Here is a 16,343-nt window from a genome sequence, read left to right as displayed (position 1 = left end):
GTACTCTAGGAGCTAATTAAGGCACTCGACGTTGCCCGTCAGCTCCTAGGGACACGCATTTTTTTTATTACTTTTCACGCGGACATTATCTTCCATAAAGAAGGGTTTTATATTTCTGGCCGCCATTTAAAAAGATGGCGACAAATCGAACCCGAAAGACCATTCAGCCCGTCTATAGGTTCATAAGATTAAAGGAAACCAGTGTACTAAATATTTGCGAAATCGGTTGAAACGCGCTGACTTTGCCGCGTAGAGAAGGGGTTTTTTCCATTTCTGGGCGCCATTTATTAAGATGGCGGAGGTGGATTGGGGGGAAATCTTTCTTATTAGGCGCCTACTACTTACGAGTAACGTTACTGCAAATTTCCAGCCATCTAGGGTAAGCGGTTTGGGCTGGGCCTTCATTATCAGTTAGTCAGGACTATAAAGATAGTTAAATATTTGTGACCAAACCTATTAAACCGGACTGAAGTGAAAGCTAACGGTTCTCCATTCCTGCTTCCAAAATTACACGAATCCCTGCGTACAGCTAACAAACACACCGATCTACAACCGTTAAACGGTCTCTGTCTGGACACGATAACTACGTGACAGATATTATACAAAAACGTCTTTGTTTGGACCAAGACCGAAAAAACCATCGATATGAGTGAGGTTTATCAATTGACTGAAGTTCAAATATTGAGATTTTTCTTTAAGTATTTTTAGTAGTTTAATCCTTAATCACTATTTAATTCAATCAACTGATTTTACTCTTAATCGACCTATTCCCTCTAAATTTATTCAAAAAATTGCATATCTCCGCTTTTTCAAGAACAATTCCATTTTCCGAAAACATTTTATCATGAAATTAATTATTTTGAATTGATTTCGTATCGATGTTCCTTAACTTAATTGTAAGCACCTTGACGGACATTGGTTTAAATGTTAGTGGCTTGAGAAATTTTCAAGTTTGCACCAAAAATGTTTTTTCAACGGTTACAATTTGTTGAGAAGACTGATATTCGATAAAATATGATTAAGATTAATTTAATTTGCTCGTACTAATAAAATAATGTCGTTTACCAAAGGAAAAGGAACAACTTTTGTCCCATGTGGTTCCTTTTAGTAGGTAGCTCTCCTTTCATGGACTGGAAAAATATTATATAAGCATAAAAATAACCAAAGGTTAGTGTAAAGATTCCATAAAAAGAAAAATTTCTCAGTACTCTGCAACGTCATTTTATATTCTTTTCAGTGGAATTAATACATAAATCACTTCACTCTAAACGAGTTATGATATAAAATTTTGCAGTCATCCGTGCTTGCAGTGTATGGGTGCTCTTCTTAGAAATTCAGTAGAATATTTCAAATATTAATTATTGATCCCTCTAAACGTACTCCCTTCAAAATAATTAATTTCATGATAAAATGTTTTCGGAAAATGGAATTGTTCTTGAAAAAGCCGAGATATGCAATTTTTGGAATAAATTTAGAGGGAATAGATCGATTAAGAGTAAAATCAGTTGATTGAATTAAATAGTTATTAAGGACTAAACTACTAAAAATACTTAAAGAAAAATTTCAATATCTGAACTTCAGTCAATTGATAAACCTCACTCATATCGTTGGTTTTTTCGGTCTTGGTCCAAACAATGACGTTTTTGTATAATAACAGTAATGTTTTGGAAAAGGCATATTATTTGAGAAGTCAATGAAGCTAAACATGAATATTTTGGAAAAGGCGTACCATAGTTAAATGATTTATAAAATATTACTAACCTAACCTACCCAAATATAACCTCACCAAACTTACAATTTCCTTCTCGCGGTTTGAACCCGAGCCTCTGAATTAAAAGCCTGATATTCTACCATGCTGCTGCGGTGATTCGAAATCCTCACAGACATTTAATTAACTAATTATTTCAAATAAATTCCCATTCAGCAGAAACCCGCCAATGGGCTGGAAATTTAAATATATTCTCCATAAAAACCAAAAAGCGGTTGCGGTCGAATGGGATTCGGTCCAATGGGACTATACCGAGATCTCCGTCGAAATGAAAAATGGCGATATGGTGGACGTAGAAACACGTTGCAATTCTTATATTAACGATACTGCGAATAAATATGTCCAAACCGTTTCAATTTAACCACGGAATTCTTACTCACACATATCACAACAAAACATTATTGACGATCGTTTAAATGTTTTGTAAAAACTAGAAACTCCGACTAAAAGCCAAGTTCTTAGCCAAGGCTTAATTTACACCGTTCCGACAGAAACAGACGTGAGCCATTTTCGCTCCCAGAATCACAAGATTTCTTTGGAAGTTAAGCGGTGTATGAATCCGCTGAGCTTTACGGCGAAACTTTGTTGTTACGGGCTTTTTAACCAATTTCGTACTTCGGGTTATTATGAACTCCTGGTAATACCATTAGAAAAACTACCGGAGTGTAAGCAAGTATGAAAATTTCCGTCACTATATCATTTAACGTCTGCAATAGTCAGAATATTTGGTGGTCAACGATTATGTCATCTGCCAAAGCATCCCAGGTAGCAATTCACCATGTAAATTACGTGTATTTTGAGTGTTATTAGTGTATATAACGTGTTTGGGTTTTTCATAAGTGTAAAACACGTGGAGTATACGTTGAATATATCACGTTAATAGAGCAGATGATATAGGGCGTGTAAAACACGTGGAGTATAGGTGGATAATATCACGTTAATTGTGGTGTTGATTTAGGGAGTGTAAAACACGTGGGGAATAGGTTGAAACTATCACGTTAATTGTGGAGTATATTTAGACGTGTAAAGCATGTGGAGTTTTGGTTGAACACATCACGTTAATTTGGTAGCGATTTAAAGCGTGTACAACACGTGGAGTAAAGGTTGAAAATATCACGCAATTGTTGGTGATGATTTACGGCCTGTAAAACACGTGGGAAATAGGTTGAAACTATCACGTTAGTTGTGGTGTATATTTAGACGTGTAAAACACGTGGAGTTTTGGTTGAACACATCACGTTAAATAGGTAGCGATTTAAAGCGTGTACAACACGTGGAGTAAAGGTTGAAAGTATCACGCAATTAAAACACGTAGAGTTTTGGTTGAACTCATCACGTTAATTTGGTGGGGTTTTAAAGCGTTTAATACACGTGGAAAATTGGTGGAAAATATCACACTAAGTTTGGTGGTGATTTAGGCCGTGTAATACACGTGAACATGAAGTTGAATTTAACAGTTACTCAATATGCCTAAATCACGTGACAATGAGGTTGAAAAGAACAAGATATTTGTACTTGTGGTTGGAGTTGATTCTAACAAAGTAGTTGAATTATATACTATTTCTAATATATGAAATTATTTGTTAATTTATAGTATCCCAGGTAGCAATTCACCATGTAAATTGCGTGTATTTTGAGTGTTCTTAGTGTATATAACGTGTTTGGGTTTTTCATAAGTGTAAAACACGTGGAGTATACGTTGAATATATCACGTTAATAGAACAGATGATTTAGGGCGTGTAAAACACGTGGAGTATAGGTGGATAATATCACGTTAATTGTGGTGTTGATTTAGGGAGTGTAAAACACGTGGGGAATAGGTTGAAACTATCACGTTAATTGTGGAGTATATTTAGACGTGTAAAACACGTGGAGTTTTGGTTGAACACATCACGTTAATTTGGTGGCGATGTAAAGCGTGTACAACACGTGGAGTATAGGTTGAAAATATCACGTTAATAGAGCTGATGATTTAGGACGTGTAAAACACGTGGGGAATAGCTTGAAACTATCACGTTAATTGTGGAGTATATTTAGACATGTAAAACACGTGGAGTATACGTTGAATATATCACGTTAATAGAGCTGATGATTTAGGACGTGTAAAACAAGTGGAGTATATGTGGATAATATCACGTTAATTGTGGTGTTGATTTTGGGAGTGTAAAACACGTGGGGAATAGGTTGAAACTATCACGTTAATTGTGGAGTATATTTAGACGTGTAAAACACGTGGAGTATAGGTTGAAAATATTACGCTAATTTTGGTGATGATTTAGGGCGAGTAAAACACGTGGGGAATAGGTTGAAACTATCAGGTTAGTTGTGGTGTATATTTAGACGCGTAAAACACGTGGAGTTTTGGTTGAACACATCACGTTAATTTGGTGGCGATGTAAAGCGTGTGCAACACGTGGAGTACAGGTTAAAAATATCACGTTAATAGAGCTGATGATTTAGGACGTGTAAAACACGTGGGGAATAGCTTGAAACTATCACGTTAATTGTGGTGTATATTTACACATGTAAAACACGTGGAGTTTTGGTTGAACTCATCACGTTAATTTGGTGGGGATTTAAAGCGTTTAATACACGTGGAGAATTGGTGGAAAATATCACACTAAGTTTGGTGGTGATTTAGGCCGTGTAATACATGTGAACATGAAGTTGAATTTAACAGTTACTCAAAATGCCTAAATCACGTGACAATGAGGTTGAAAAGAACAACATATTGTTTAACTTTAAACTTATAGTAAATCAAATTTCCACACATACAATTGTATTAATATAATTTTTAGAAAGGTAAGCACAGGTGATATGTATGGGTACAAATAAATAAGTGATTATTGTATAGACTTCATCGTTGTTAAGACCGCCCGTCATTCACAGCAAATTGTTGAAGCCCACATTTTCTTTCTCCAATATGACAATGACACCTACCATCTAGTACCGTTTTCTATTGACATTTTCCTTGGAGTAATATTTAAGGAATAAAAATTAACGTTGCCTTATAAGTGCTTTAAAATACAGCTACGCCTCCTTCAGTATAGTGCTCCTAAAAATAGTTAGGGTGTTCGGCCGTTCGCTTTTTACCTCTCCGTGTGACGTAGTCCAGGAGAGGTTCTGTAACGGCCGTGTCTGTGTGTCTGTGTGTCTGTCTGTGCGTTGTTACACCCACGTGACCGCGTTCGCAGTTTGCGTATCGGAGCAAACGTGTTCGCCATTTCCGAACTGCTTTCACAGTCACGGAAATGGCTCCTCTACTTGAGTTCTCACACCACCATCTTCTGGTCTTTTCCATCCCACACGAACACCAGTCTGTACTTACTGGCTTCTAATCACCCCACCATCTTCTGGTCTTCGTCCATTCCACTTGGACACCAGTCTGTACATACTGGCTTCTAATCACCACCATCTTCTGCTGGTTTTTGTCCATCCCACTTGGACACCAGTCTGTACATACTGGCTCCTAAACACCACCATCCACTGGTCTTCCGTCTACTCCACATAGACACCAATCTGTATCATTGGCTTCTAACACCACCATCCACTGGTCTTCCGTCTATTCCACATAGACACAAATCTGTATCATTGGCTTCTACTCCATTATCATCGTTTGGTTTTAGGATGTACGCGGCGATCAGCTAGGGTTACGAGAAACGTCTAGCCTCCCTAAGGTGGGATCGCCACCAAAGGTTTTCGCAATTGCGCTTTTTCCTTACTATTATAATGGAAACGAATCGTATATATACCCCAAAATCTGAAGAAAGCGGGCAAGAGGGGTACCCTTCACTTTAAACGTCAATATTAGCAAAGTTTGAGATGATAATAGGTATAACTTTATTTTAAACGATTTAACTATTATTAATGTTAATTATTGAAGATTAAAATAATTAAAAATAATTATATTTATTTAATTATTAAAGATAAACCTCTCGTGCAAAGAGAGAGATTATCATTGCCTCCTATATCTACCAAGGCCCGTGCATGCGATATATTTCCTTCATTGCCTCCTATATCTTTCAAGGCCCGTGCATTGTGATATATTTCATTCATTGCCTCCTATATCTTTCAAGGCGCGTGCATTGTGATATATTTCATTCATTGCCTCCTTTATTTATCAAGGCCCGTGCATTGCGATATATTTTTCAAAACAACAACAAAAATGGGAAGCTCCTCTCAAAAACATAATAATTTCTTTTCTCTGTATATGAAATGAAAATATGGATAATATTGCGCTCCTTCTTTAACGGTATGAATCCTTGCCTGTCTATTAATATTTTACGTAGGAGTAATACGTTTTTAGCGAAGTCTAGAGAGGATAAACGTAAGCGAAATTGTTTCGAAAAAAAAATACTGCTTCCACTAATGGGTTTATACTCCTTGTTACTGCTGTTTAGAGTAATCATGATAAAAGCTTGAAAAATACGAGAGGACAGACCTTTTTTATCCTCTTGTTTTATTCTTAATAAGAATATAAAACATCTATTTTTTTATGCTAAGATTGCTTTAAAAAAATCCAAACGGTTAGGCATTGGTAAAAAAGACAAATGATATTTTTCAAATCTAATGAGATAACGCCCACCTAGTTGAAAATTGGCCTTTTTTATCCGCGGGAGCCATTCTTAATGAGAATTTCGATGCTAGTAGGTTGTCAATTAAACTACCGGTATATTATTGTTGTTGGAAATTGGATATTAAGTCAAATTAAGTGGTTGTAAAGAGCCAGCAGGTTTTTGCCACTTCTTTTTGTGAGTATTTGATTTTTGTATGTAAAATGGAGGAAGATAATGTTGAGAGTAAGGATGAAATGCGGAAGCGCAAAGCGCGGGAAAGGATGAGGGCAAAAAGGTCGACGTTTTCATTGGATACTTAAGTTTATATAATCTTCTCGACACGGAGAGGTAATATTTTGGTTTTCCCAACTTGTTTAAATCTTTCATTTTAAAAAATATTAGACCTCCTTATCTATCGCAATGTTTTAACCATTTGGTTTTCGGTCGGCTAGCTGGAGGTTAGTTTCCAGCTTTGCGTTTAAAATTTAACATGGATATATTTTGGATTTCAACATATAACAGCAAGTTAAATGATCATGTGCCATTAATTTTCACGCATTTGAAGTTAATCTTATGATATTTATTAGTAACAACAACGTGATCTTCACTGTTGGTTAACGTGAATAAGACGGTGTTTAGAGATGAAATGGTATGGGTATTTTACACGTTCATAATTAGGTTAACCGTACACCGCTTCTAGACGTGTAAATCACGGGTTTTGGGTGCCTGAGAATCGTTGGGTACACGTTCTATCCACGTAAATTGCACGTTACGAACACTAAATTACCTTACATTATTTTCACGTTAATTTAAGTGCAAATATTATTTACATATTTAATAAAAACAACGTGATCTTCACTGTTGTTTAACGTGAATAAGACGGTGTTTAGAGGTGACATAGTATGGGTGTTTTACACGTTCATAATTAGGTTTACCGTACACCACTTTTAGACGTGTAAATCACGGGTTTTGGGTACCCGAGAAACGTTGGCTACACGTTCTACCCACGTAAATTGCACGTTACGAACATTTAATTATCTTACATTATTTTCTCGTTAATTTTAGGTGCAAATATTGTTTACATATTAAATAAAAACAATGTGATCTTCACTCTTTTTTAACGTGAATAAGATGGTTCTGTTTGCTACCACCGATACTACAAATACGATGCCGTGTACTTCTCGCCGTCTTGGTATGAAATGGCCGAATCAAGGGCCAATAAAATGATTTATGTTTACTTGTATATTTATTAATAGAACCCAGTTTAAGTCAAGTAATTCGTCCAGTGACAGTAAAACGTGCATTTCAACTTTGAAGCGCTGTACAAGTAATGCCTTTGAGTGTTTAGTCACTAAAGCGTAGTACTTTGAGGATTGGTTTTCACCGTACGCGACTTGATGTAGTTTCATTTGTTTTGATGTAGTTTGATTTTACGAACGTAGATGGCGCAGAAATTCAGTACCTATTTTGAAATGCATAGTAGGATATCGATTGATTTTAGAGGTTTTACTCCTAATTTTACTACCAATAACGGTTCCATAATGTCTAGTAACCAGTTGAAAACTGTCAATGGAACCCCTCAATTTCTAAGAAAGATAATTGGGCAGGGAATTCAGAGAATGGTTTTACAATAGGATAAGGAGTCGAATAGATAAAAATCTATGAACTCATCCTGAGGCTGTAATCAAAGACTAGAAAAATCTTTTCTCGTCATACTCTCGGGAAACGTTGCTTCAACTACAAGTTTATAACATATGTTAAAGAAGTATGACACTACAGATACTTTGTAATGCTAGAGCCATACTTAGAGCTAGTACAACATCGACAAGCGAGAATAACTACCGCGGTTTTGCAGTCCATCATCCTATATAGTCTGTACTAAGCTTGCAAATCTATGACGTTTCACCAACCATTACTTCATGGTAGGACTGTTCACGAGCTTGAGCCAGCTCGGGCTCGTGACGAGCGAGCCGAGTTCGAGCCGAGCCGAGCCGCCACTTTTGCGGCTCGATTAATTAACGAGCGAGCTTTTTTATGGTCGAGCCGAGCCGAGCCGACAGCCATCGAGTCGAGCCGACTCACGAGCCGGCTCGCGATATTAGTCACGGATATAGTGCTTTCCTTTAAGTCTTTATTCTCTCCACCAATAGCGTTCCGTTCTATTTTTACATGAAATAAAGCGTGGGAAAAATCTCTCGTCTCTAGCCTTGAGCATATTTTAAAGAGCGTGTTTTACTGAACCACTACATTCCTAAACATGGGATGGCATTTATAGTCATTCTCAAGTTTGACGTTGGTAGTAGCAATTTTTTTTTTTAAACATGTATATGTTAATCGAGCCAGCTCGGCTCGGCTCGATCATTTTCGAGTCGAGCCGAGCCGCCGTTTTTTTGACTCGAGCCGAGCCGAGCTTTTAAAAAGCTTGCTCAGCTCGGCTCGTGAACAGTCCTACTTCATGGTAAGCTATCGGTAACCAGTGACAAACTTATGGAACATATCTTATGAACTTATGATACTTCCAGTGGTATTATCAAGAAGACTAAATACACAAGGGGGGGGGGCGTTGAAGACAAGTTTTGCCTTACTCTGTGATTACAATCACCGTTTTCCTGTCGCCATAGCTTTTCAGTTTAGTATTAGAGACCTGCCACAAAGCGTCTATAAAGAGGGGTCTTATTCAGGAAAAGGGGGAGGTGTGCTAGTTGTTCTAGGGGGTAGCGGTCATTTAGTACCTTTTTTTTTTAACTTTACCTAACTCCTAAACTCCCCTTTATCGAGGGTGGACCTACCCCTTTCTTTCAATTTCTGCGGGAACGTAGCTACCCTACCTGGGCCCGGGATCATTATTTCTAGTTGTCGACCTCGGACGCGAAGTTTCAATTGCTTGAATTTGTTTTCTGTCTTAAAAATGGGACGTAGTTCTAAACCACATCCTACTAAAGTGCAAGCACTCACGTCTAGAGTCAAACAAAGGTTCGAGCCCTGTGACCAATACCTCAGCTGATATGGAAATAGTGAAATTACGAAAAGGTAGAAGGGCCCGTCAAACGATAGCTAAGAATAACCGGGAATAAGAGATAAAAACTGCCAACTTTTTATCCTGATTATCTAAGTAGAAAAAAACAAAGCCCTTTTAAGGGCTATAGACTTTTTGAAAAAAGGTTTATCTAAAAATGTATTGAAAAAGACCAATGAAAAACACGCTTTATGTCAGGCATATCACACCATAACAAAGTGTAGGCGAAATAAAAGAACTAAATACACAACGATGGGCATACGATTTCCAGAATTTGAATATTTGAAACGATACAAAATAAGTCCGTTTTTTCAATTAGGAAAATTTGTGGTGAGTATATTTCCGAAATCCAAATTGAGATTTTCGTTTAGTTGTGTGCAACTGCACTTGTCAATATAGACAAACTAAGGCGGGCGGATACACAATTTTAAACGTCATAGGAAATAATGTAGTTTGGACAAGTGCGCTTGAACCATACCATAATGCGTTCCTTATCTCAAGGGGTTATCTGTGGCTACAGGAGTAAAAGAGTTCTCAGACTTTCTGTGGCTACTCTAGCGACCACCTTTGTTGTTTCATTTCTTTCCTCCTTATCTATACTGCCATCGCTGCTTGCCCATAAGTAATTCTATGACACTCGTTTACACCCCAATTTTATCCACCCTCATCGATAGTAGTTTTTTTTTTGGTAATAGTTCCACTGCAATAGGCCTTTATAGAAAGTTCGAAAGGAATTATGGGTACTTGGCCCCTCTTGTAGTTCAAATTGAGTCAGTTCAGTTCAGCCAGTTTTGTGTTATAAAAAACACGAACTGGAGGCAAGATTTGGAGAGATATAAAGCAGAGTAGCAGACTGATAAAATGGTGGGCTTTTTTTAACGCGTTTGTTCCCTGTTTGTGTTTCTCTACTTTGTGCCAGCAAATCTTGATTGAAATGTTAATATTATGCCCGAAGTATTCTTAGGTATAATAGATGTTTATATTTGATACTAGTATGAATTTATAAAGATTATATCTAACGTAAAGTACATTTATTTAAGCATTTTGATCTAAGCCTTGGTTGTTGAACACACTAGTGACTAGACACTAGTAGTAAGTAGTTTGGAACTTTGGAAGGTGTTTGCACTCTGGCGGTGTTTAAACATATAATTTAAAATCAATCATGGGTGGGCGACGCTGTTGCGTACCTGGTTGCAAATCTTCATATATTAAGAACCCAAATGTGACATTCAGCGCATTCCCAAAAGATCTTTCTCTCCGTAATGAATGGATTAATTTGATTGAGAGCCACATCTCAGATTACAATAAATTGTCTGAGCAACGGACATGGAGTACTCCCACGAGAAAACCGTTGGGTCTTAAGCATCAACATGTTTGTGGTTACCATTTTCACAAGTCTGGTCGAAAAGGTTATAGTGATAAATTACCAAAAGATTTTAGTAACCTTTATACCACAGCTATACCTACCATATCTCACGAGATTGAAATAACCCAAGAAACTGACCCCTATTTGGAGCCTGAAATTGATTTAAGTCATAAATCGAATGGTTTCAAAGATAGTTCATTTGAAACTACCAACACAAACGGTTAGTATTTTAATAATATCTTAATGTTTTTTTAATTTCTAATGAATGGTTTTTTAAACAGAACATGGTTATTGTCTCAAAGACGATGTCTTCTATTTAACTACAAAAATAAGATTTCTTGAGGAAGAAAACTTTGAATATAAATGTAAATTGCAAGAGCAGTCTGAAATGATAGACGCACTTAGATCATCACTTGCAAGAACCAAGGTAGAAAATTCAAATCTCAAAGAAGAAAATTTAAAGCACAGATACAACCACGCTGATCTAATTAAAGTCAATATACAAAATAATAACTTAAAAGAAGAACTTGCCTCATCTCAAAAGAAGGTTACATATAGCACTGAAGAAAATATGAAACTAGAAATTGAAATAGTTCGTTGCAAGAAGCAATTAAAGGAAAAATGTTTATCGTTAAAATCATGCTCAGACTCTCCAGCCATGCTAAAATTCTACACTGGTTGTGACAGTTTAGACGTATTCGAAGATATATTTGGAATCATAGAGCCAGATCTAAAAAACGTGTCACTCTATGGTTCACGTGGATATGACCGAAAAAGTGACAGGGACAACATATATCTTCATGGACGTCCAATGGCTTTGCCATTTCGTGATCAGCTGTTTTTAGTGCTTTGCCGTCTACGAGTTGGATTACTAGAACAGGACCTTGCGTATCGCTTTAATGTTTCTACTTCAACTGTTTCTAACATATGCTTCACTTGGTTCGACTTGTTAGAAAAGCGTCTGACAAATTACCGAATTTGGCCCTCTCGAGCAACAATAGACAAATACATGCCAAACGATTTTAAGGAAAAATTTCCTAAAACTCGTGTAATTATTGATGCAACAGAGCTATTTATTCAAAAACCAACTGATTACACAGTTCAGAGTGACACATGGTCCTCATATAAGACGCATAACACCGCTAAAGCTCTTATCGGAGTGACCCCCAATGGATTTATAAGTTTTGTATCAAATTTGGCCCCTGGTCGAATGTCTGATGTCGAATTAACCAAGGACAGTGGTATCATTAAACTGTTAGAAAAAGGTGATTCAGTAATGGCGGACAGAGGATTTTTGATTAGCGATTTGTTAAAAGAAAAAGGTGTTACTCTTAATATCCCACCCTTTTTGAATGGCAAAGCGCAGCTAAGTGAGGAGGAGGAAGTATTTACAAGATCTATCGCGAGCGTACGAATACATGTAGAACGTGTAATAAGGAGTGTTAAAGAGTATCAAATATTAAGTACGATATTTCCAAATAACATGCAAAATCAACTGAACAAAGTTTGGAAAATTTGTGCTTATTTGGTTAATTTTTGTAATGAGCCGTTGCTTGACCGAAAACACTAAAATAACGCACAACATAACTTTTAATATGATTTTAATTTGTAAATTTGACATCACATTGTTATCACTTTAAATGTTTTGTAAATTTGATATCACATTGTTATCACATTAAAATTTGAGATTTTAATTTGTAAATTTGACATCACATTGTTATCACTTTAAATGTTTTGATATCACATTGTTATCACATTAAAATTTGAGATTTTAATTTGTAAATTTGACATCACATTGTTATCACTTTAAATGTTTTGTAAATTTGATATCACATTGTTATCACATTAAAATTTGAGATCATGTATCTTTTTTGGTTTTAAATATAGTCGTTTAAAAAATTGGTTTCTCAGGTACTTATCAAGTAACTACAAAACATCACAACCATTCAGTTTTTTTAAGTATTGAATACCATGGTCAATATAGAACGTTAGAACAGTTTGAACAATAGTTTTATGAAAAAATGAGTGATCAAATTGTACACGTTCACAGAAGGGTTCATTATCCCCACAATCAACTAAGAGGTCACACCACTTTAGATTAGTTATACCCATTTGCCCTTGAATTTGGTAATAATGAGCATGGTTGCGGTCTAAAAATATCTTTCCATTTTCGTCTTTTTTTAAAAATTTACTAGATGGTTCTTTACAGTTAATGGCTTCGATGATACTGATACCTCTCTCTTTGCATTTAGCTAAGGTTTTGATCTCTAACAACCCGTAACCTATATCTCTTTGATGCACCAAACGATCTGGTGAAGCACCCAACATAGGCAGGCTTGGATTGACACAAAGCCCAGTGGTAAATGTTTCCGTACCAGGGCGAACAGCTTTATATTTTAGATTGGCCAATGTTTCATTTCTCAAACCTTCTTGCACGTATTTATTTTTTGATAAGTCAGTTCCTTTGAAAATAGTTTTGAGAAATGATTCGTTGGGTTCTTTACGACGCTTGCATATGGAGCCAAATTGAGAAGCTGTAACCCTGTAAAATCTTTCACTGTTCCAAAGTGAACAGTTGGATTGTTCACGTGTGTCCAATTCAAGTTTAATAGCGGTAGCTAGCGTAATTTTCAAAGAGTTAGGGGTTACAGTAAGGACCCGTGTGACTAGTGGAGCTAAACTAGCATCTATATCAATCATTCCTACTGGTAAAGCAATGCTGGCAGCTAAGACTCTATCTTGGGAATTCAAATTTGGATCTTCGTCAATGTTAGTCATGGCAAAACAGTTTTCAGCGGGAATAAAGTCGTTTTCGACTTGAATTTCACAAAGAAATGAGAGCCTATTTCGAAGTTTCAGTTTTTCGCATGCTGTTCGTATTCTGAATTTAATATTCTGCGAGTCTTGTTCAGTTCCAAAATTTTTTAAAGCTGAATAACTTCGTTGTTGCTCTTGCTTATGTTGCAGTTTTTCACTCGACTTTCCCGGCATGTGATTGATGAAATCTAGCCCAGAAAACAGTGTTGTTGAAAGTTTCTTGCTGGTGTTTGGAAGACCCCAAGCTCTTGGTTTGGATGTACATGCTAGACCATCTGCTATGTAAGCTCTCCCATCTCTTTTTGAATCTAGCAAATACCATAACGATGCACCCACATGCTTACAGACGCCCCCTTCACCAGCTTTGCAGCTGCACCAAGAACACTCTACTCGACCCGTTTCTCCATTCAATTTTATAGCTACATCATATTGTAATTGTAGAGTGAAAGAGGCTCTGACTTTAGTCTTGATATATACATATGTTGATGAGGCAACATTTTCATTTACCGAAACAGTTTGTAAAGGTTCTTTGGAGGAACCAGCGCTTAGAAAAACCTCGGCTACTTTATTTGCTTTAAACATCCTATAACCCTGAGGAAGGTGTTTATTCGCTTTTGAATTTTTGTGTAGTTTAAGGATCGCACTTTCATCAAATCTACTTGGTAATACTTTAAGCAGTTTAGTCCAGTTACCTTTCGGTAGTATTACTTTTTTGTTAATTGATTTTTTCTTCGGTTTCCTTGCATTCGATCTATTAATTAATATCATTATAATATCTGAAGTCTTCATCTAATTAATTAATATTTAAAATAACTTACTCGTTCTCCTGTGTATCCATCGCTTAAAATGGGCTATGGAAGCCTAGGCTTAACGGTTAAGGCCCCTACCTAGCGCGAGTGCTTTCCTGCAGAGTTTAGTGACGTCACGTCAGAGAGAATTTTGGTGACGTATGACTTTTATAATGCGCAAGCGCGGCGGGACAAATCAACAAGGTGCGCAAGCCGTAAAAACTTTCTATAAAGGCCTATTGAAATCTTAGAAATCCCGACTTAACTGACATCTATTGGTTTAGGCAACTTTAACGGACCGAAGCGGTTTTAATTGAATAACTAAATTAGATTTCAACTTATACCATCCAAAATATCCAAGGATATAGGCCTATCGTTGCTTTATCAAACGCAAAAAAGCCTTCCTGTCTAACTATTTTTTTGAATGAGTTACACGGGAAAATATTTTGATTAATGTTTTAATTAATTTTAAAATATCTTAAGTATTTAAGGCTTTAAAAACTATTTTAAGTACTTAAGAAAGGTACGAACTACTAGGAAAAAAAATAAATTTTGGAATTAAATTGAAAAGTTTGTTCCCTGGACAGGAAGTAGAAAGCTTTTAGTTTGATATAATGGCTTAAACAATTATTTTAGTTTATTAATTGGATTTTACACTAATCCATTTAAAAATTATTTTAGGTTCTTAGGTATCGTAAGTATATTTCTATATAAAAATAAAATTCAGTGTGACTTCATTTTAATAAGAGCTACATAGGAAAAACATAAAGAAACTGGTGCTTTGCTAATTAATCAATATTTAATTAACTAATTAGCCAATAATATGGTTGTCATATTAGAGTATTAGAAAAATGTCCAAACTTACGAAAAAAATCAGTTAGACAGCAATATTCTAAATCTTTAAGCACTGGACTGGATTTTAGAAGCTAAATTTTTGGTATACTTTGCCCTTAACTATTCTCGATTTATCGGGAAGGAAAAAAATTACCAAGGCCCAACTATTCGGTATTCGATTCGGTATTTGATGAGGAAAATTTTTGGGTATTCGATAACCGGTACCATAAGTTAATTATGCCTCTAAGTACACAAATCGCTTCCTCTTCTATGGCAATAGTGTTTGTCTGGCTCCCTTTAATGAAACCCTATACTCTCTCCGTATCATTTATCACCTCAACTTCAATACAAAATTGTACCGCCTAGCCTAGCGTTTCTTTTATCCCACTTAAATGTTTCAGGACTGAAACCGCCTCTATCTCACGAGAGAGAGAGGGATTTGGGGTTGCTCAAGTAAAATTCGTTCCCCCCTAGTGCCTGCCTATACGAAACGTAAAAATCTCCTTTATTCCACTGGATGATTTTTTTTCGTCTCGACCGCTTGGTGGCTGCACCGCGACAGAAATTTCAAAATTTTCTCTCTTCGGATCTTAGCGCTATACGAGTTCTGACGTCACAGAAGCCTGCAGAAGATGCCCAGTTTTAACCCGTATTTGTGTACTTAGAGGCATTATTAACTTATGCCGGTACGATACCCAAAAAATGGAATTCGCACACCCCTACTTCTTATCTTGATTTATTTTGGCCCTCATCCATACCCTTTCCGATATTAACGTTAGTTCGGCTCCTCCATCCAAAAGTGCCACCCCCCTCCACTGGCCGATGGACACGGGTACGGGTGGTCTAGTATGAGGTGACAAGTTACAAGTCTCAACTCTACTTTTCATTATATTTTCTTTGTCCACTGATTCTGTCAAGTTTGACGGTTTGGACTCCTCCCATTCATCCTCACTCTCTATTTTATTTAACTCCTTTTTATTCTCAACTCTCGCGTTAGGAATGTCTTTTTTCCACTCCCCATCCATTTCCCATAAAAAATCATCTATAGTTGGCCTTTGATAACACACTAGACTTGCTGATAAATGCTCTTGTGTATTGTCTTCTGACATTTCTTCATTTTCTTCATGTTCCCCATCAGCCTCTATAGACAAATTCGGAAATGAAGACGAACTTCCAGGGGCGGGGATAAGATCGTTAT

General features: G+C 36.5%; 2 protein-coding genes across 2 annotated transcripts; one reads left to right on the top strand and one right to left on the bottom strand.

Annotated features, from left to right (window-relative positions):
* The first annotated feature begins 10,175 nt into the window (after positions 1–10,175).
* On the top strand, positions 10,176–12,304 carry LOC149682844 (uncharacterized). Its single transcript, XM_089871203.1, has 3 exons — positions 10,176–10,304; positions 10,381–10,926; positions 10,988–12,304. Exons 2-3 carry the CDS (start codon positions 10,503–10,505, stop codon positions 12,274–12,276), a joined length of 1,713 nt encoding a protein of 570 aa, XP_089727329.1. The 5' UTR covers positions 10,176–10,304; positions 10,381–10,502; the 3' UTR covers positions 12,277–12,304.
* A 12-nt stretch (positions 12,305–12,316) lies between these two features.
* On the bottom strand, positions 12,317–14,129 carry LOC149682843 (uncharacterized). Its single transcript, XM_089871204.1, has 2 exons — positions 14,031–14,129; positions 12,317–13,942 (listed from the first exon to the last, which is right to left on the bottom strand). The coding sequence occupies exon 2, from the start codon at positions 13,695–13,697 to the stop codon at positions 12,633–12,635; it is 1,065 nt and encodes a 354-aa protein (XP_089727330.1). The 5' UTR covers positions 13,698–13,942; positions 14,031–14,129; the 3' UTR covers positions 12,317–12,632.
* Between the last annotated feature and the right edge of the window lie 2,214 nt (positions 14,130–16,343).

This window comes from Phalangium opilio, unplaced genomic scaffold, assembly GCF_054372755.1.
Source record: "Phalangium opilio isolate 3A_F unplaced genomic scaffold, DU_Popi_V2 ptg000037l_1, whole genome shotgun sequence".
NCBI lineage: Eukaryota > Metazoa > Arthropoda > Arachnida > Opiliones > Phalangiidae > Phalangium > Phalangium opilio.
The sequence above is the reverse complement of the archived record's forward strand: the minus strand, read 5'-3'. Positions and strand labels throughout refer to the sequence as shown.